This window comes from Podarcis raffonei, chromosome 7 (genome assembly GCF_027172205.1).
Source record: "Podarcis raffonei isolate rPodRaf1 chromosome 7, rPodRaf1.pri, whole genome shotgun sequence".
NCBI lineage: Eukaryota > Metazoa > Chordata > Lepidosauria > Squamata > Lacertidae > Podarcis > Podarcis raffonei.
The window spans coordinates 38,517,952-38,537,624 of NC_070608.1; the positions used below are offsets into that span (position 1 = coordinate 38,517,952).

Here is a 19,673-nt window from a genome sequence, read left to right on the forward strand (position 1 = left end):
AATCAATATTGTAAACATGACATGTTACTAAGGTTTACGTATTGCAGGATGATCCTTTAACATGCATATCTTGTCACAATTCCTACCTTTCCTCCTTAATCAATAACTGGTTTTCTGTGACCCAATATGTTATCGTGCAATATGACTGCTATTGTAGATGTGATCTCATCAATTATCCTTGATTACAAATGGCCACAACCTCCAAGAAGCAGGCACTCTAAGCACTCCCTCTTTTTCACAATTCTTCGTTTCCTCATTCAGATGGCACACCCATCAGAGTCTCTTTAAACAGCCACATAAAGGGACATGTCTCCATAGGGGTGGAAATTAGTCTATGGAAAAGTGCACCAGACAAGACTTCTGCTGCTCCCAGAGAGAGGTGACTGAAGCAAAGGCAATTTAGGCTTACCAGGAATGTAAGTAAAAAATTTTGTTCAGTGAATCATAAAGTGTAGAGTTGGAAGGGGCCCAAGGGTCATCTAGTCAACCCCCTGCAATGCAGGAATTTCATCAAAGTCTCTCATTCAATTTGAAACCATACTGGACCCTGCTTCGTTTGCAAATGTGCTAGTAGTTGTGCTATATGTCACTTCCTGTGCAGGCATCAGCAGAGAGAGAGAGAAATGCTGTCTGTCTTTCAATGTGCTTTAGGGCTGGGCGATATCAGGTTTATAACATCACAATATATTACCAGCTAAATTCCACAATATCTCAATACATCACATGATATATCTGTGGCTGCAGAGCGCCTTGCCAGGCTCTTGGAGAAGTGACCCTTTCTCACTTTCCTTAATACTCCAGCAGTGGGGGTTGGGGAGACCTTTATAAAAAGTATAAAATCAATCTATAATGAGCAGACGGCCAATATAATTGTAAACAACACATCAGGAAAATGTATGATATATAAAGGGATGAGGCAAGGTTGCTCAATGTCCCTGCTGTTATTTATATTAATATTAGAAGTACTGGCTCAAAATATAAGGATTAAGAATAAAATCAATGTAACAACAGTGGGCCAGCAAAATTACATATTGAAAGCATTCGCGGATGACATCGTATTAACCTTAGAACAACCCAGAATGAGCATACTGGAAGTGACAGAAGGGATAAGTAGATTTGTAAAATTGGCTGGCTGCAAACAAAATAAAGGGAAAATCAAGATGCTGCTAAAAAAATAAAGAATAATCAAAGAAAAAAGACATTGAATCGGAATGTGGGTGGGAAATAGAAACAAAAATAAAATATCTGGGGATTTGGTTAACAATAAAAAAACATAATATCTATCAAGACTTGGAAAGAAAAGCTTGGAAAGAAAGAAAGATTTGGAAATATGGGAGAGAATGAAGCTATCACTGTTTTGGCCATCAAAATGAATGTCCTTCCAATTATAAATGATATCTGATGTTTCATAGAGTGGCAGAAAAAAGTATTAAGGTTCATATGGCAGGGAATGAAGCCCAGAGTAAAATTTAAAATTATGCTTGATGAAAAGAAAGAGGAGGTTTGCCCTGCCAGACCTTCAATTTTACTTCAAGGCATCATGCCTATGTTGGATAAAACATGCTCTTTATTCCTGTTTTTGAAAATGCAAAAAACAAAACAAAACAAACAAAAACCTTCAGCAGTGGAATGAAACCAGCTTGCTTTACAACAGATAAATGATGAAGTCATATATTTCTAATTTTGTAAATCTCCATGATGGACGTTGGAAACACAATACAGCAACTGAGCAAGTTGCAGTGGGGTGGGGAAAACTAGGAAAATATTAAGCAGCATGAGATTTTCTTGTATTCATGAATGTTTCTGGGATGGCAGATCAAACCAATGTACTGCATTTTCTGTTTTCCAGGTAAACAGTGGGGGAAATAGCATCACAACTGAAGAAAATTTCACTTCATATATTTATTTCATTGGCATACACTTGGTGCTTCAGATCAGGAAACAATGAGCTGGTTCACTCAAATGCTGCAAAACTTGATTAGTTTTCCTTATTTAGAAGAATACCTGAGCTCAGTGGTTCACCCTTGGTGGTTTCGTAAGCTTCTGATTTTGCTTTCTTCATTAATGATAGATATATATTTGGTTGGCTGTGCTTGCTCATTTGGGCTATATGTTTACATGAAGATGAATAAGCACCAAGAAACTGGTCCTGATAGCAAAATTTGGAAAAAGCCAAGGAATTTTTTTGCTCATATTGCAGATATATATGGAAAGATATGGCATGGTGAGTAAAAGTTTCTTTCATAGCAATAATTCTTCCTTATGAGTCACTATAATTTCATAGGACTGAGAATCAGAATTTCAGGCTTGAAGCACTGGTACAATAGTTGCCACAGTGAATCAGGACTGGACCTCTGAACCCCCCTCAGAGTCACAACAGCCTCAAGTTTGGGTTGGCTACATAAGGATCAAAATAAAGGCATGGCTATCTATTTATGTAATAAAAAAAACAAAGCATTTTATGAAGTATGAAACTAAGGCGGTTCTGTGAACCGCCCTGAGGCCTCCAGGTATAGGGTGGTATATAAATTCAATAAATGATAAAATAAATAAATAAGACAGATTACAAAAGAAAGGGTCAGCTGGTGGCTGCATAAACACCATACATTTAAACCACATTTTAAGTATGCTTCTTCTTCAAAAGAAACCTGGAGAATTTGTTTACCCCTCACAGAGACACAATTAGCAACTATGTACAGTGGTACCTCGGGTTACAGACGCTTCAGGTTACAGAACTTTGCTTCAGGATGTGAACAGAAATCGCACCATGGCGGCATGGCGGCAGCAGGAGGCCCCATTAGCTAAAGTGGTACCTCAGGTTAAGATCAGTTTCAGGTTAAGAACGGTCCTCCAGAATGAATTAAGCTCTTAACCTGAGGTACCACTGTAGTCGCGATGGAGGTTAAAAGTGAGTTCCCAACGGCTTTGCAGTTCCATTTGTTGCCGGGCTGACCCAGCTGTCAAACTGTGATCTCTGGACTCGAATGCACTCCTGCAGCATGCTGCCTCGAATTTCTGTTCTCATCCTGAAGCAAAGTTGTTAACCTGAGGTACTATTTCTGGGTTAGTAGAGTCTGTAACCTGAAGCATCTGTAACCCGAGGTACCACTGTAAGTACACAAACTACAGAATTTACCAGCACAGGATGTGGTGATGGCTACTAATTTAGACGGACACTGCGGGAAACAGGATGGTCTAATACAGAGGCCTTTGGCCTGATCCATAGGACTCCTTATATGTTCTCAGTGCTTCCCACAGGTCTCATGTTACTGTAAGTGTTGAAACTTAAATCAGAAATACACGACTAAAACCAAGTTTGGTCCATAAGGATGAGACCGTGTAGCTACTTAGGGCATGGTCAAGGGGTGTGTGTGTCTAGGAAGCAGCTTTCTCACTTGGTAGAAAGAGATTCAGAGAATGGTCTGAAGATGCCTGAAGTTGGAGCTCTTTGGGACGGGGAAGAAATATACTCCAGGCCCTGGATAGCTCTCATACAGAAGGGGGATACTACTCTTTAAAGTAAAAAAGTCTCAGAAAACTTTAGTATATATAACAACATATTAAACTGTCTCAAGGGCTCAACCCTATATAAAAGCTTAAAGTAGACTAAAACAGCAAAACACAGTTTTAGCTCACTCAAAGACTGGGCAAAAATGTTATCACCTGTGCTCAAAAGGAAGCAAGGAAGGAACATTCTACAAGAGGAGAAATCCCTTCATTCATTAAGGGACCACCAGAGAGAAAGTCTTGATCCGTGTGGATGACAACCTAGCATCCAGAATGCTGGAGCATATTGTCGTTGTTGTTTAGTCATTTAGTGGTGTCCGACTCCTCGTGACCCCATGGACCAGAACATGCCAGGCACTCCTGTCTTCCACTGCCTCCCGCGGTTCGGTCAGACTCATGCTGGTAGCTTCGAGAACACTCTCCAACCATCTTGTCCTCTGTCGACCCCTTCTCCTTGTGCCCTCAATCTTTCCCAACATCAGGGACTTTTCCAGGGAGTCTTCTCTTCTCATGAAGTGGCCAAAGTATTGGAGCCTCAGCTTCAGGATCTGTCCTTCCAGTGAGCACTCAGGGCTGATTTCTTTAAGAATGGATAGGTTTGATCTTCTTGCAGTCCATGGGACTCTCAAGATTCTCTTCCAGCTTCATAATTTAAAAGCATATAACAGAGCTTTTAACCTGATCTTAATTTTTTTTTTCTGAACCACACTGATTTCCTCCAGTAATGGTTGCAATATTTCTTTGTTGCATTTTGTATTATTTTCAGGTTACGAACTTACTGGTATAGAACATATCCCTAAAGGACCAGGGATTATTATTTATCATCATGGAGTTATGTCTATCGGCTATGTCTTTTTTGTGGCTAGATATTTTTTAGAGACGGGGAGAACATGCTTTTCATTAATACATCATGTCGCGTATTGGATACCAGGTAAATTATTTAAATTTAAATCATGCTTTTTTACATAAAACATGTAAAATATGACATAAAACAATGCTATAAGCTATGAAACAATGCTATAAAATATAAAACTGTACATCAGGAAAGCAGGTAGAAACAACTGATAAATAAAATAGCAGCAACAGGTGAAATAGTTTAGTTAGTGCAGATGAAGGTACTTTCTCACCAAGTCATTGCTACTAAAAGAGAATGAATGCAGGATGAATAATTATTTCCAATTCACAACTGAGTCAGCAGAAATGCTCTCCAGGAAGAAATGCCGTGCTTTTCTGACTACATTCTTCCTCAGAGATAAAAAAACTGAGAAATCTGGATAATGTGTCATCTGATTCCTATGCTATGACTACAAGCTCTCATGTAATAATTGCTGTTCACTTTAATACCAGAACAGGACAAGGTGTAGGCTTTGAGGTGTCTAAGTTGATGATTTCCTCAAGTACAAAGAGTTTTGCAAAGTTCAGTCATTAGTAAAGATGGGATATTCCTTACTGGAAAGAACAACGCAAAGTATGGGATTCTGCTTGGGAGCATCTGCACTAGCAAACAACCTGCGCAAAATCCTCTGTATTCAAACACCACTGGGTGGCAGCTGGGATGGGGTGGGAGCTACAGCTAAGGAAGAGGGCAGAAGCCCAAGTGAAGCCCCAAAGACATGTCCGTGGCTTTCATAGCAAGTCCAACCTATCACCAAATCTGCACACAGATCCCAGAAAACATGGCCCCACCCAAACACATGGCCCATCAAGCACTCCCACACACAGCTTTTATGCCCCCATGTGACACTGCAATCAAACACATGTGGCACCCTTGCTGTAGTGTTCATGGCCCTCCACTGCCACTCCCCCCACATCATCTTCCTCTGCATGCACACAGCAGCCACACCAGGAAACTATGACATCACAGAAAGGTCATTTGAAGGAAGGAGTCCAAAGAGACCCAGTAGCACAGAGTGCTGTTTGGAGTTTTTCCACTAGGTTAATTAATGCAGCATATAACCTCCACCCATATATCTGTGTACCAATCTCTGCTGGTGGAGGCATTTTTCCATCAGCATTGTCTCCTCTGTGCCATGCGTGTATCTCCGCCCCCCCCCCGTGTGTGTATCTACTATATCCAAAAGCTCTGCACCCTAAAGGGATTGAAGGTTTGGATGGTGGAACAAGGCACTGTGACCTGTATTTTTATCATAATGCAAACTTGAATGTATTACAGACTTGACTTGAGGAACACATGTCTAAAAAGTTTCCACCTCAGCACTCAATCCCACTCAATGTGCTTTCCAAAAAAAGCCTACTGTCAGAACCTCTGAGCAAAAGAGGAATTAGCATAAAGTCCCCATCCATGAAATCCTAGCTGAAATGTATTAGCAGAGAGCTATGCTTGTGATCCATAATAGTGCAATATCTTTGGAATAATGACACTTGTATTGTATCCACACTATTTCCTAAATAAGTTTCACATAAAATGCATTCTTCTATTTGGGGCTTATTTTTTCAGGGCTGCAGATGTTTTATTATGTGCTTGGGCTGAAATCTTACAAGAAAGCTGAAATTGTGGAAATAATGAAGAAAGGCCATTTACTGGGCATTGCACCTGGTGGAGGTAGAGAAGCACTGTATAGTCACGATTACTGCATAATGTGGGGTAAACGCACAGGTTTTGCTCAGGCAGCTTTGGAGGCGAAAGTGGTGAGTGATCTTTGTGCAATCTGCATTGCCTTCACGATTATCCTAGATAAGACGTAATGTGTTGACATGGTTGATCCAGCATCCAAAAAAGCTGAGGATGGCAAATATCCTGTTTGGGGGTCAAATGATATCTGGAGTGCCACAGGTCTCCCCAACACTGCTTTAAAACAAACCTTTACATATCGTAAATCCCTACTGCTTTTGAGTCTCAAGAAGATTTGCAATTGCCTCAATTATTTTATCCCTTATTGCTTCACCAGGTTGCTGAGCAATAGATCTAAATCATAAAAGCATCTCTTTTTGCCTCAATTCAATTAAAGCCAAATTGTCTGCCAATAGTTCCTGAGATGCTATAGCTGCTGCCAGTTGAATCCAGGGCAGAGGAGTATAAAAGTTTGAATGCTTTTTTTAAAAAAAAGAAAGTTTTCAAAGTTCGTATCCCCCTGTCCCCCTCCCTTTATTTCCAATGGCAGAGTTTCTTTGTTTGCTTCAGTGCTTCAGCCATCTGGTTCCCATGCAGGGTAGTCACCAATTCCAGAGAAGACTCTCCTTTTGTTCTCCTGGAAATTTGCCAAATTAATCCAAATGCTAAAGACACTTGAATAATAAATCCCCTTTTCCTTGGTTTTATTTTCTGGGAAATCTGCTGCTCGCTGAGTAGGAAATTCGAGGCAGCTTGCTGCCGGAACACATTGGAGCCCAGAGATCACAGCTTGACAGCCGGGTTAGGCCAGCACCAAATGTAACCTCAGACCCATTGGGAACTCGCTTTTGACCTCCACAGGAACCCTCAGAGTCCTAGTCATCCCCAAGACCTTTTTCGGGTGCTCGTTGCCTATGAGTTGCCCCCAAACTCCAAAAAGCACTGGCTGGTTGGCTGAACCTGGCTTCCTTTCCCCCTCAGGGCAAACCAGGAAATTCTCCCCCCCCCCTTAAATTCCTGAAAATCTGGAGGACAGCTTCTGAATTTTCTTCATCTGAGATATTTGAATAGATGTGTCAGGAATTTTAAAGCCAATTACATTATCATTTATAAGTTGCTTCTCATTATAATCCCAGATGTGAAGCATTCTTCGTAATCCATAACAAAAATTAAGGCAGGATGGTTGGGACAAAATAATTATCCAATCCTCACCTTTCTTTTCACGTTTGTTTCATCTTTTTTTTTTTTAGCCCATCATCCCTATTTTTACACAAAACAGTTGTGAAGCATACAGGACCATTGGAAAGACAAGTAAGTTAAATACCTTGGTTGATCAAGAGATCTCAGGCAATATACATTTTAATAATACTGAATGACCTTTTTAAAAGAATATCTATTTACTACTCACTAATAGATTTTATTCCATGTACACTTATCTGCAAAAGCTGTGCTGCCTGCCTCAGTACTGAGTGAACATGCCCTTGCTTAGTTTTCTATTAGATTTAACAGAAAGCTATAATCAATAAATGTGGGAGCAACCCTAAAATCGAGGGGAACTGAACAGGAAACATACCATATTCTGTAGTCTATTGTACACAACTTATGACTGATTGCAAAGAGCTGAGAAGAGCTGACTGAATATCTTGTACAGTGGTACCTCAGGTTAAGTACTTAACTGGTTCTGGAAGTCTGTACTTAACCTGAAGCATTCTTAACCTGAAGCGGACTTTCCCATTGAAAGTAATAGAAAGTGGATTGATCCGTTCCAGATGATGAAAAAACACCCCCTAAAACAGCAATTTAACACAAATTTTACTGTTTCACGAGACCATTGATCCATAAAATGATGGCAATAATCAATGTAAAGGTAAAGGTAAAGGGACCCCTGACCATTAGGTCCAGTCATGACCAACTCTGGGGTTCCAGTGCTCATCTCGCTTTATTGGCCGAGGGAGCTGGTGTACAGTTTCCAAGGCATGTGGCCAGCATGACTAAGCCGCTTCTGGCGAACCAGAGCAGCGCACGGAAATGCCGTTTACCTTCCCAGCGGAGCGGTACCTATTTATCTACTTGCACTTTGACGTGCTTTTGAACTGCTAGGTTGGCAGGAGCAGGGACCAAGCAACGGGTGCTCACCCCGTCGCGGGGATTTGAACCGCCAATCTTCTGATCGGCAAGTCTTAGGCTCTGTGGTTTAACCCACAGCGCCACCCGGATCCCTAATAATCAATGTACTGTACTATATAATAAATAAGACAGTATTTTAGATGAAAAGAATTAAAATTTATTTCCAAACTCACTGTTTGGAGGGGGCTCCGGGTCCTCTTCCACAATCACAATCGGATTGGCTCCCGGCATTCGTGGAGGCCTCAGAGAGCTCCTGCGGCTGGAACTCAGTCGCAGAGCCTCTGCAGCCACAGTGGATGTTGGGGTTTGGATCCCGGCATTTGCGGAGCCCTGCAGGCACCGTGGACATCAGGACTAGGCTCCTGGCATTCGCAGAGCCGCTCTAGGCACCGCAAATGCCAGAGCTTGGCTCCCGGCATTTGCGGAGCCCTGCAGGCACCTCGGACGTCGAGGCTTGGCTCCTGGCATTTGCAGAACCACTCTAGGCACCGCAGATGTCAGGGCTTGGTTCCCTGCATTCACAGAGGCCTCTGAGAGCTCTGTAGGCCCCGCCGATGTCCAGGTTTGCTTCCAGGCAGCGGCGAGTCCTCCAAGAATTTGGACAACTTACTTCCAGGTTACAATCGTTCGTAACCCAAAAAAAAGTGTTCATAACCTGAGGTACCACTGTATCTCTTTTCCCAAGCACTCATATTATTTAACCCTTCCTCTCTTCCTATTTATTGCAATTGCTAAACACTGAGAATGTCAACTAATTTCAGATTTGATATGGTGTCGCTCTCCTTCAGAATCTTCTTCCATTTCATATACAGGGCTGACAAAATGGCTGTATGATAAAACTCGATGTATGGTTCTTCCCATTTACGGAGGGTTTCCAGTGAAATTGAGGACATTTATTGGAGAACCCATCCCATATGATCCAAATATAACAGCTGTAGAGCTGGCTGAAAGAGTAAGTTAACTCTAAACTTGGAAGTTTAAAAGCAGAATATTTCTTTTCCTCTTGGTTTCTCTTTCAGCTCTAAATTTTATTGTACGTATTGATTTCCTCATTCTATATGACCAGATATAGGGTTCATTAGATATACTTTTGTGCATTATGCCCATCACTCAATCTTCCCTCTCCTTAACTTGTTGAGACTAATTAAATGGAGAAAAAACTATGTGGTACAAAGAGAGATCTGCTCATGCAATGGGATTTCTTCTTCCCACTATATTAGGGTTGAGCATACAAAATACATTCTGGAGGTTTACCGTATTTTTCGCCCCATAGGACGCACCGTCCCATAAGGCGCATCTAGTTTTTTTGGGGGGAAATAAAGGGGGGGATTATTTTTTTTCCCAGGCGTGGGGCTGGGGCGAGGGAAGCCTGAGCTTCCCCGTACCCCAGCCCCCAGAACAGGCAGCTCTCCGCAAGCCGTGGGAACCCAGCGCCGGGCTCCCACAGCTTGAGGAGAGCTGCGTGAAGCTTGAAGCCTTGGCATGCTGAGCTCACCGCGCCCAGGCTTCGGCATGCAGGCCACTCTCCGCAAGCCGTGGGAGCCCAGCATCGGGCTCCCACCGCTTGTGGAGAGCTGCGCGAAGCCTGGAGAGTCAGAGAGCGATGGCGAAGTTGCGCGCAGCTTCGCCATCGCTCTTGGAGTTTGCGGGGCTGGGGGTGGGGAAATGCCTGTGCTTCCCCCGACCCCAGCCCCCAGAACGGGTCCGAGAGCGATGGTGAAGTTGCGCGCAGCTTCGCCATTGCTCCTAGAGCTTGCGGGGCTGGGGGTGGGGAAATGCCTGTGCTTCCCCCGACCCCAGCCCCCAGAACGGGTCCGAGAGCGATGGCGAAGTTGTGTGCAGCTTCTCCATCACTCCCGGAGCTTGCCGGGCTGGGGGGATAGTTTCCTGAAGCCTGGAGAGTGAGAGGGGTCGGTGCGCACCAACCCCTCTCCCTCTCTTTTTTTAAAAAATATTTATTAAATTTTCCCATTTTTTAAACAAACAAACAAAAACAGAACAAACAAAAACATTAAAAAATACATATAGTTCATAAAACGTTCTTTTCCATAACAAATTTCTCAGACCTCCCCATACTTCTCCTCCTCGTATTCCAATTAAGATTATTTGTTCAGCAAATCCTTCATTTAAAGCATTACAGCTTATATTATTACCTTATTTTTCAAACCCTTTTTTCCCATCTATATTCCTTTATATCCTTACAGCTAGAAACCACTCAATTTCAATCCAACACCATTCAACATTCCTTAATTTTACAATATTTCTGTAAATAGTCCTTAAATTTTTCCCAATCTTCTTCTGCCGACTCTTCTCCCTGGTCACGGATTCTGCTCGTCATTTCTGCCAATCCCATACAGTCAATCAGTTTCATCTGCCATTCTTCCAGAGTGGGTAGATCTTGCGTCTTCCAATACTTTGCGATGAGTATTCTTGCTGCTGTTGTAGCATACATAAAGAAAATTCTGTCCTTCTTTGGCACCAATTGGCTGACCATGCCCAAGAGAAAGGCCTCTGGTTTCTTCAAGAAGGTATATTTAAATACCTTTTTCAATTCATTATATATAATTTCGCAGAAAGCCTTAATCCTGGGGCACGTCCACCAAAGGTGAAAGAATGTACCTTCATTTTCCTTACATTTCCAACATTTATTATCGGGCAAATGATAGATTTTCGCAAGCTTGACTGGGGTCATGTACCACCTGTATATCATTTTCATAATATTTTCTCTTAAGGCATTGCATGCCGTAAACTTAATCCCAGTGGTCCACAACTGTTCCCAGTCAACAAACATAATATTATGTCCAACGTCTTGTGCCCACTTAATCATTACAGATTTGACCGTCTCATCCTGAGTATTCCATTTCAGCAGCAAGTTATACATTTTTGACAAAGTCTTAGTTTTGGATTCTAGCAATTCTGTTTCCAATTTAGATTTTTCCACCTGGAAACCAACTTTCTTATCCAAATTGTAAACCTCCATTATCTGGTAATAATGAAGCCAATCTCGCACTTTATCTTTCAGTTTCTCAAAACTCTGCAATTTTAGTCTGTCCCCTTCTTGTTCCAAAATTTCCCAGTATTTTGGCCATTTGGCCTCCATATTAAGTTTTCTCTGAGCCTTAGCCTCCATTGGTGACAACCACCTTGGAGTTTTATTTTCCAAAAGATCCTTATATCTAGTCCAAACCTTAAACAATGCTCTCCTGACAATATGGTTTTTGAAGGCTTTATGTGCTTTAACCTTGTCGTACCACAAATATGCATGCCAACCAAAAACGTTGTTAAAACCTTCTAAGTCCAAAATGTCTGTGTTCTCAAGAAGCAGCCAGTCTTTCAACCAGCAGAATGCTGCTGATTCATAATAAAGTTTAAAGTCTGCAAGGGCAAATCCACCTCTTTCCTTTATATCAGTTAGTATCTTAAATTTTATTCTGGGCTTTTTGCCCTGCCAGACAAATTTAGAAATGTCTTTCTGCCACTTCTTGAAACAGTCCATTTTGTCCAAAATTTGCAAAGTTTGAAACAAAAACAACATTCTGGGCAATACATTCATCTTTATAGCTGCAATTCGACCCAACAAGGAAAGCTTCAAATTTGACCAAATTTCTAAATCTTTTTTCACTTCAGCCCAACATTTTTCATAATTATCTTTAAACAAATTCCCATTTTTAGTTGTCATATTTATCCCCAAATATTTCACTTTCTTAACCACAGTCAGACCTGTTTCATTCTGAAACTTCTCTCTCTCAATCGGTGTTAAGTTTTTCTCAAGAACCTTGGTTTTTAACTTATTCAATTTAAACCCAGCAACCTGACCAAATTCTTGAATTAAATCTAAAACTCTTTTAGTACTAGATTCTGGCTCCTGTAATGTAAGTACCAAATCATCTGCAAAAGCTCTCAGTTTGTATTGTTTGGCTCCGACCTGTATCCCTTTAACCATCCGGTCCCTTCTAATCATATTCAGCAGGACCTCCAGGACCGATATAAAGAGCAGAGGGGAAATTGGGCATCCCTGTCGTGTCCCTTTTTCTATCTTGAACTGTTCTGTAATCACATTATTTACAATTAGTTTGGCCGTTTGTTCTGAATATATTGCACCAATACCATTCTCAAAACCATGGCCTACCCCCATACCCTGTAGGTTCTTTTTCATAAAGCTCCAAGAAATGTTGTCAAAGGCTTTCTCCGCGTCCACAAATATCAAAACTGCCTTAGTATTTATGTTCACTTCTAGCTTTTCCAAGATGTCAATTATATTCCTTAGGTTATCAGAAAGATGTCTACCCGGAAGAAAGCCCGCTTGGTCCTTATGAATCTCCTCAATCAGTACTTTTTTCAATCTCTTAGCTAAAATGTCAGCAAAGATTTTGTAATCCACATTTAATAAGGATATGGGACAGTAGTTCCTAAGTTGAGTCTTTTCAGTCTCTGTTTTTGGTATTAGTGTAATGTAAGCCTCTTTCCACGATTCTGGTGCCCTTTTCCCCTCCAAAATTTCATTGCAAACTTCCTTCAATGGTTGCAATAACCACTCTTTCAAAAGTCTATAGTAACAGGAAGACAACCCATCCGGTCCTGAAGATTTGCCTATTTGCATATTTTGAATGGCACCTTCTATCTCCTGGTCAGATATTTTACAGTTCAACATAAGTTTACTTTCTTGTGAAATTTTTTGTAATCCATTTATCTTCAAGAATCGATCTATGTCCATTTCGTTCTGTGGCCCTTGTGCATATAGTTGTTTAAAGTACTTCTGGAAGCAGTTTCTAATCTCAGTTGGGTTATGTATATCTTTTCCATCCACTTCCAGATTTGTAATTGTATTTAATTTTTGTCTTTTTTTCAGCTGCCATGCTAGTAGTTTCCCACATTTGTTTGCTGATTCAAATGTCTTCTGTCTCATTTGTTTAATTTTCCATTCTATTTCCTGGTTCATCAATTCCATGTATTGTACCTGATATAACTTTATTTCTTTCAAGATCTCCTGTGACTTTGGCTTGACTCTCAGTTTTTTCTCTCCTTCTTTTATTTTCTCCAGAATTTTATCCTTTTTCTCATTTCGACTTTTCTTCTTTATTGCATTCTGTTGAATCAGAAACCCTTTCATCACGGCTTTACTGGCATCCCAAATTACTCTTTTTTCAACATTAGTAGTCAAATTTATTTCAAAATAGTCTCTCAAAGTTTTTTTGGCCTTTTTGTATACTTCTTCATCTCTAAATAGGGTGTCATTCATCCTCCATCGAAAGGAGCCGGGTGTTGTTTGCTTCATCTCCATCTTTACAACGTTATGGTCTGAGCAAGTTTTAGGGCAGATTTCCACTTTCTTTATCTTTGGTGCCATTCCTCTAGTAATCCAAATTTGGTCAATTCTAGTCCATGTCATCTTGGCTTCAGAGAAGAAAGTTCCCTCTCTCCCCAGGGGGTTCTTAGATCTCCAAATGTCAATCAAGTCCATATTGTCAGTCAATTCAAAAAAAGTCTTTGGTAGTCTACCATCTTTGGTAATTACCTGTCTTTGTGCCTTGTCCATATTTGTAGAAACCACTCCATTCATGTCTCCCATTAAGATTATATTATAGTCCATATAGTCCAGAAGAACTTCATGCAACTTCTTAAAAAATTCAGATTTCCCCTCATTTGGTGCATAGACCCCTACAATCAGAAATTTCTCTCCTTGTAATTGGATTTCAATAGCCAAATATCTTCCTTGTTCATCTTTAAAAATTTGTTTCGGTGTGAGTTTCTCCTTTGCATATATCACAACTCCTCTTTTTTTAACCTTGTCAGAAGAAATAAATTCTTGTCCCAATCTCTTATTTATGGGCAACTTCCTGTGGAGCCTCATTATATGTGTTTCCTGTAGACAAATCAAATCCAATTGTTCTTTTCTTAATATATGAAATACACTTTTCCTCTTTCGAGGGGAATTGAGACCATTACAATTCCAACTTAGAAGTTGCAGAGCCATAGTGAATTACTTACTCCCACCAACTGCACCCAGTTGTTGTTCTCCCTCTGTCAGTAGTGTGTCTTTCCCCGGCTCAGAAAGTCCAAATGATAAGTTTGCTATGTCTCGAATTTCTTCTGAAACGATTAGCTCCTCTCCAATCACTCCCTTCTGTAGATTCTCCTCGTGTTCATTCAAAAATTTGTCTTTGTCCTCCACAGTCCTTATTCTTATTTTCCTTCCTTTAAATTTGAAAGATAAACCTTGGGGAAATTCCCATCTGAAGGGAATTCTATTTCTTTTCAATAGGTCCACCAGATCTCTGTAGTGGGCCCTGACATCCAATATAAGTTTAGGTATATCTCTGAAGATTTCCACAAAAGAGTCCTCAATTTCCAGGGTTTTATCTCTTTCTTCTTTTGTTCTTAGAGCAATCAGACAATCCCTTGCTCTGTTCTTTCTTTGTTTCCTGCCAATCCTAAAAGCACTCACTATCTTAATTTCTTCCTTCCCCAGGTCTTTTTGCCAAAATTCTGTAATTTCCTTTGTAAGATAGTCCACCAAATTGTCCTGCTCTTTTTCTGGTACTGCCCGGAGTCTTAAGTTCCTCTCTTTCCCTTGAAGTTCCAGCATAGACAAGGTCAAATCATGGTCCTCTAGTTTCTTATATACCGGTGGTATCCTCTCCTGAACAGCAGTTGCAATCTCCTTTGCTTCCTCGGCTAATTTCCTGGTCGAAGCCGATTCTTCTAATAGCTTCTCAATAGATTGTGTATTAGAATTCACCTTCTTTCCCAATTCATTTATGCTTGTAGTGTTCAAATTTATGCTTGTAGTATTCAAATCAATTTTAGCTGAGGCCTCAGCTACTTGCTTATTTGTCTCCGCAACCTGTTTAGCCAGATTTTCCAGTGATGCATTAATTTTATTAAGTGCCTGAGCAAGTGGATCTTGAGATGACATAGCCTTTAGCCTTTGTTGTGAAACCGTAACTCCTGACGAACCAACTGCTCCAGATGTTGAGGCCCTTCTCTGCTGAGCAATATCTATTTTGTATTGTTTCCCAGACCTGAGCGTCTTTTCTTCCGTCTGTTCTATCTTGCCCTTCTCATCTGCCATAGCACTCCCATACACAGTCCAAGGTCAGTCTCACGCCTAGTCACTTTGTTTTGAAAGGGAATTTTCCAGGCTCAGTTGTTTTGTAACTTGGTGCTTGCTACAACAAATCTCCTCTAGGGGGACATAGTTCCAGTTTCAGTTGCAACAAATATAGTCCTAGTAACTCCCCTTTGTTCTTTAACTATACACACTTTCAATCAAAAGTTACATTTTATATCCAAATCCATTTAAAAAGCAATTGTATCTTTTCGCTGAGTATCAGTATTCTTTAACCTTAGCACTTTGACAGCTGTCAAATGCAGTCCGTTCCAGGTTTTAGAGGCAGCAGATAAAACTATACTTCTCGCTGTCTTTGCAGGAAAATAGTCCTCTAAATTTACCCCTCCACCCCTGCTAAGAGGAGAGGGATCCTTCTTTTTCGGTGGTGGATTTAGGATTTTTAAAGAACGTCTTCCAAAGTTACTGCTTTACAATCTCTTTGCTTTGTTCTGTCTACAAGTCGGGAGAAGCAGACTTCCTGTTTATACTTCTCCCATTTCGGTGCCAAATATACTTGAATTTTTTGATAAAAATTTTACTTCTTACCCCTACTCACGGGTAGTTGCTTTCAATCCAAATTTCCAGAAAGGAATCGGCGCTCTCCGACAATGGCTTGCGGCTTCACCCGCGAAGATGGTAGAAGATGGTAGACGACTCTCAGCTCCGCGCCGCTCACCCCCGCTCCGTTCAGAAGCCTTTAAAAAGGCTCCCTTGCAGTTGGGGGGGCGCAAATGGAGCCCGCCGAGTCTCCGAGTTCGCAGGCTTCACCGCCTGCGATTTCTTCGGGTCTCCACTTCGCCGCAGCGGCCAGCCCCACGCTTCACGGAGCCGGTTCCCTCCGGAGCTCAGAGGGAACCCGCCATTAATTGCTCCTGATGAAAATTTTGGTCAATTGCATAAAAAGTTGCTGAGCTGACCTTCTTTGGGGCCATTGGTCAGAAAGTTGAGATTTTGGGGGGGGGGCAGTTGCCCTCTTCGCACCCCATCTGCCCACATGTGCAAAACAGAACCAGAGCCACTCACATAGGAGCCCGAAACAGCGCACCCACAAATTTACCCCCCCAACTCGGATATTTCCTTAAAATTGAAAAAAGAAACCCCCCAGATGGCCCCAGAAGGACCAGTCAGGGATTTCCCAAACATATGGCAACCCTACACTATGTGCCCCAGAATTTGCCTGACAAGGTACCTCCAAGCCACTGTAGTGCTAATTTTTGAGGATATGGAGAGGGTTGAAGAGGAAGACAATTCATTGTACACATTGATATATGTTGCATGTACACACTGATGTGTGTTTAAGAGAGCATTGGATACAGCTTTGTTAAACGGTGCCATAATTCCTGACCAACTACCAAGCTATCAACTCTGAACCTGCAACACATATATTGTAATTTGTTATATTTCATGCATCAGCAAGCTCCTAAATGAGATGCCGTTTCACTGAATACAATGTCAAACACAGATACCATTTGTATGGTATTTCATTGCATGACTTATTCCACCTGCTAGTGCAGGGGATGTTACACTTAACCCCTTCCTCCAGGAAAACATGGGAATCTGAATCCCAAAGGGAGGGGGCTAAGGGGAGGTGCATGTAGGGTCCTGGTGGCTAATGGGAACGGGGTGGGAACATTGTTTAGTATGCCTGGTCCTTCTCCAAGCACTTTCTCCTTGTTTTCTTGCTGCATCAAGTTTCAGGTATTGATTGTCTGTTTAAAGGGGCAGATAAGAAATTTCTTTCTGCAAGGGGTTATGCCTTGGTTGTCCTGAGGTTCGCTCCTTTTATCTTAACCTGTAACAACCATGCAAGGTAACTACTGTGTACAAAGCAGCCCAAGGCACATATGTTTGATTGTTTCTCTGCCATTCCCATACAGTGCTCTTGGTAAACATAAAGAGAGTGGGCTGGATTCACTGAGAGATGAGCAGTTTCCTGGTGGGGTTCCTCACCCTGGCTGCTCTGGCCCAAACCTCCATGTTGAAGAAGCCACTTTTGAGGGTTGAGAGACAAGGACTCTCATGCAACACATCTCTGTGTACAAAGTCAGTTGTGTAACCCAGAAAGAAGTCACATATTGTGCTTCTATAGCTGGAATAAATGGGTTGCCTCTAATTCTGATCCCGTTAGCTTTTTCCTCACAGATATTAATAACTGTGAATACCTATTTTGCAATCTACTCCTATAACACCATGTATTCCTCTTGTTTTCTTTCAACAGGCGAAGATTGCACTTGAAAATCTTCGGGATAAACACCAAAAAAGGCCAGGAAATATATTAAGAGCTCTTTCAGAACGATTTGATAAGCATTACAAAGCTAACTAGTCCATATAAAATCGTTGCACTGTTCATGAGAAGGTTTCTGTAATAGGAAGCATTAATAATTATGTTATTAAAGCTAAGTTGATATACACAGTATTTTGCTGGATTGTATATGAATTATTTGGAAGGGTCCCTAGCTCAGTAGCTCAGCTGTGTGTGCAGAAGGTCCTACGTTTTTGAAGATGTACAAGTGCTTTTCTGCCCTATCCTGCAATATACCCAGAATTCCCCTTTTTGGGGAACTTGCACTAGTAGAGGCAGAATCGAAGAGTATAACAAGAAGGCGAGTGTTTAACTAAACATGAAATAATATTACATGTGAAAGAGTAATGTCTATAAATTACCTGTATTAAAACAGTGGTACTTCTTTTATGTTTATAAAAGGGGGCTCCAAGATTTGAGCCCTATAATGCAAATCCTTTAAACCTATAGCAAGAAAAGTAGAGAAAACAAAAATACAGCTGGAATTGGTGAAAAAAGTGACTGATCTACCAAAAACAGCCAACTCAGCTATGAATCTGGATCTGGTGCCCGCCCCACATTAGCACCGCCCCCTCCCCCCGTTGAACACCCTCTTATCAGATGTCAAATAGATAAAAGCTACACAACTTTCTAAAGACATCTGAAGGCAACCCTGCATCAGAAAGCTTTTAACTGATGATGGGTTGCTGTGTTTTTTATGTTCTAAGCTGCCCAGAGTGATTGGAACAACTAGGCTTTTACACACACACACACACACACACACACACACAAACAAACAAACAAACACACAAACACACACTATCTCTTTTATCTTTTAGCTCCTGAAAAACTCAAGTTCCCATCTTAGCTGATTTCTTTCTTCCATAGCCTCAGTTATGAATACCAGAGTAGGCTGATCAGGATTCAAGAATTTGGGGGGCATTTGTTTCTGAAGATGATTTATGGCCCTATGAACAAAGGCCAAGCTTTTGATCTGAAAATCATTGGGTGTGTTGAGGAATGTTATTACAGAGCTGGGAGGTAGATATTCTTGATGACGCCTCACAGTATTATGGTCATTGGCATGATGCCATGGACATAGATTGTGCCATGGAAATACCATATTTTTCGCTCCATAACAAGCACTTTTTTCCTCCTAAAAAGTAAGGGGAAATGTCTGCGCGTTTAATGGAGCGAAAGCACTGGACGGCAGAGGGATCCCTCGGCTGTGGCTGCAGTCGAGAGCTGAGGGATGCCGCTGAAGGGAAGGGGAAGCAAAGTGAGAGCTGCACAAAGCGGGACAGAAGCCATGTAAGCAGCTCTTGCTTTGCTTGTGTTAAAGCAAGAAAATCGAGATCCACTTACACGCTCTGTGCATAATATTTTTCTACTTTTTTTCCTCCTCTAAAAACTAGGTGCCTCTTAGGGTCAGGTACATCTTATGGAGCGAAAAATACAGTAAAAAATTGGTCACAGTATGCTTCTTAATCTTTAAATGGCTTATTTAATTTATTTAGATTCACATCCTGCTTTTTGACAAAATTCCTCAAAATGACTAGTTCTTTTTACTAAATAATGATGCGAGAATAATGGAAGCTGCAGAAATATATATACAGAAAATATTCAAGTAAGCAGTCATGGGAAATCAATCAATCATACTTGTTGCAATTTTTGTGTGGTATTCATTCAGAAGTGGCTCCATTCTTGTCATCCTGATAGCATCATTGATTAAAGTTCTCACTGCCCACATAGTGAGAGTTTCAACAATGCAGGGTGAATATCACCTTAATGGGGTGTGCCAGCCCATTTCAAAATCACACCAGCTTAGTTGGAGGTGTGGGTGTACCTAGCAATTAAGGAGACACAGCAACTGCGGGATACATTTTCTTACATGCCACTGCATTGCACAAAGCGTGTTCTCACTAAAGGAGAGCACGTGTTGCGGATGGGGCCTAGCAAGACACCCCGTAGTTGCCAGGCAGGATAAGATAGAGAGGCCTGGCAAGGATTGGCTGTTTGAGTTGCTGGGATAAAATTGATGTTGCCAATTTGGGGGTGGGAACAGGTTATTTAAA

The 19,673-nt window shown here is 41.3% G+C and overlaps 1 protein-coding gene and 1 long non-coding RNA gene across 2 annotated transcripts in view; one reads left to right on the forward strand and one right to left on the reverse strand.

Annotated features, from left to right (window-relative positions):
- LOC128417465 (uncharacterized) overlaps window positions 1–19,673 on the reverse strand; it is a 48,624-nt gene that overhangs the window by 20,242 nt on the left and 8,709 nt on the right. The gene's annotated exons all lie outside the window — the stretch shown is intronic.
- Window positions 1,933–17,678, forward strand: LOC128417459 (transmembrane protein 68-like). Its single transcript, XM_053396139.1, has 6 exons — window positions 1,933–2,224; window positions 4,274–4,438; window positions 5,966–6,156; window positions 7,330–7,390; window positions 9,019–9,158; window positions 17,536–17,678. The coding sequence occupies exons 1-6, from the start codon at window positions 1,945–1,947 to the stop codon at window positions 17,638–17,640; spliced, it is 942 nt and encodes a 313-aa protein (XP_053252114.1). The 5' UTR covers window positions 1,933–1,944; the 3' UTR covers window positions 17,641–17,678.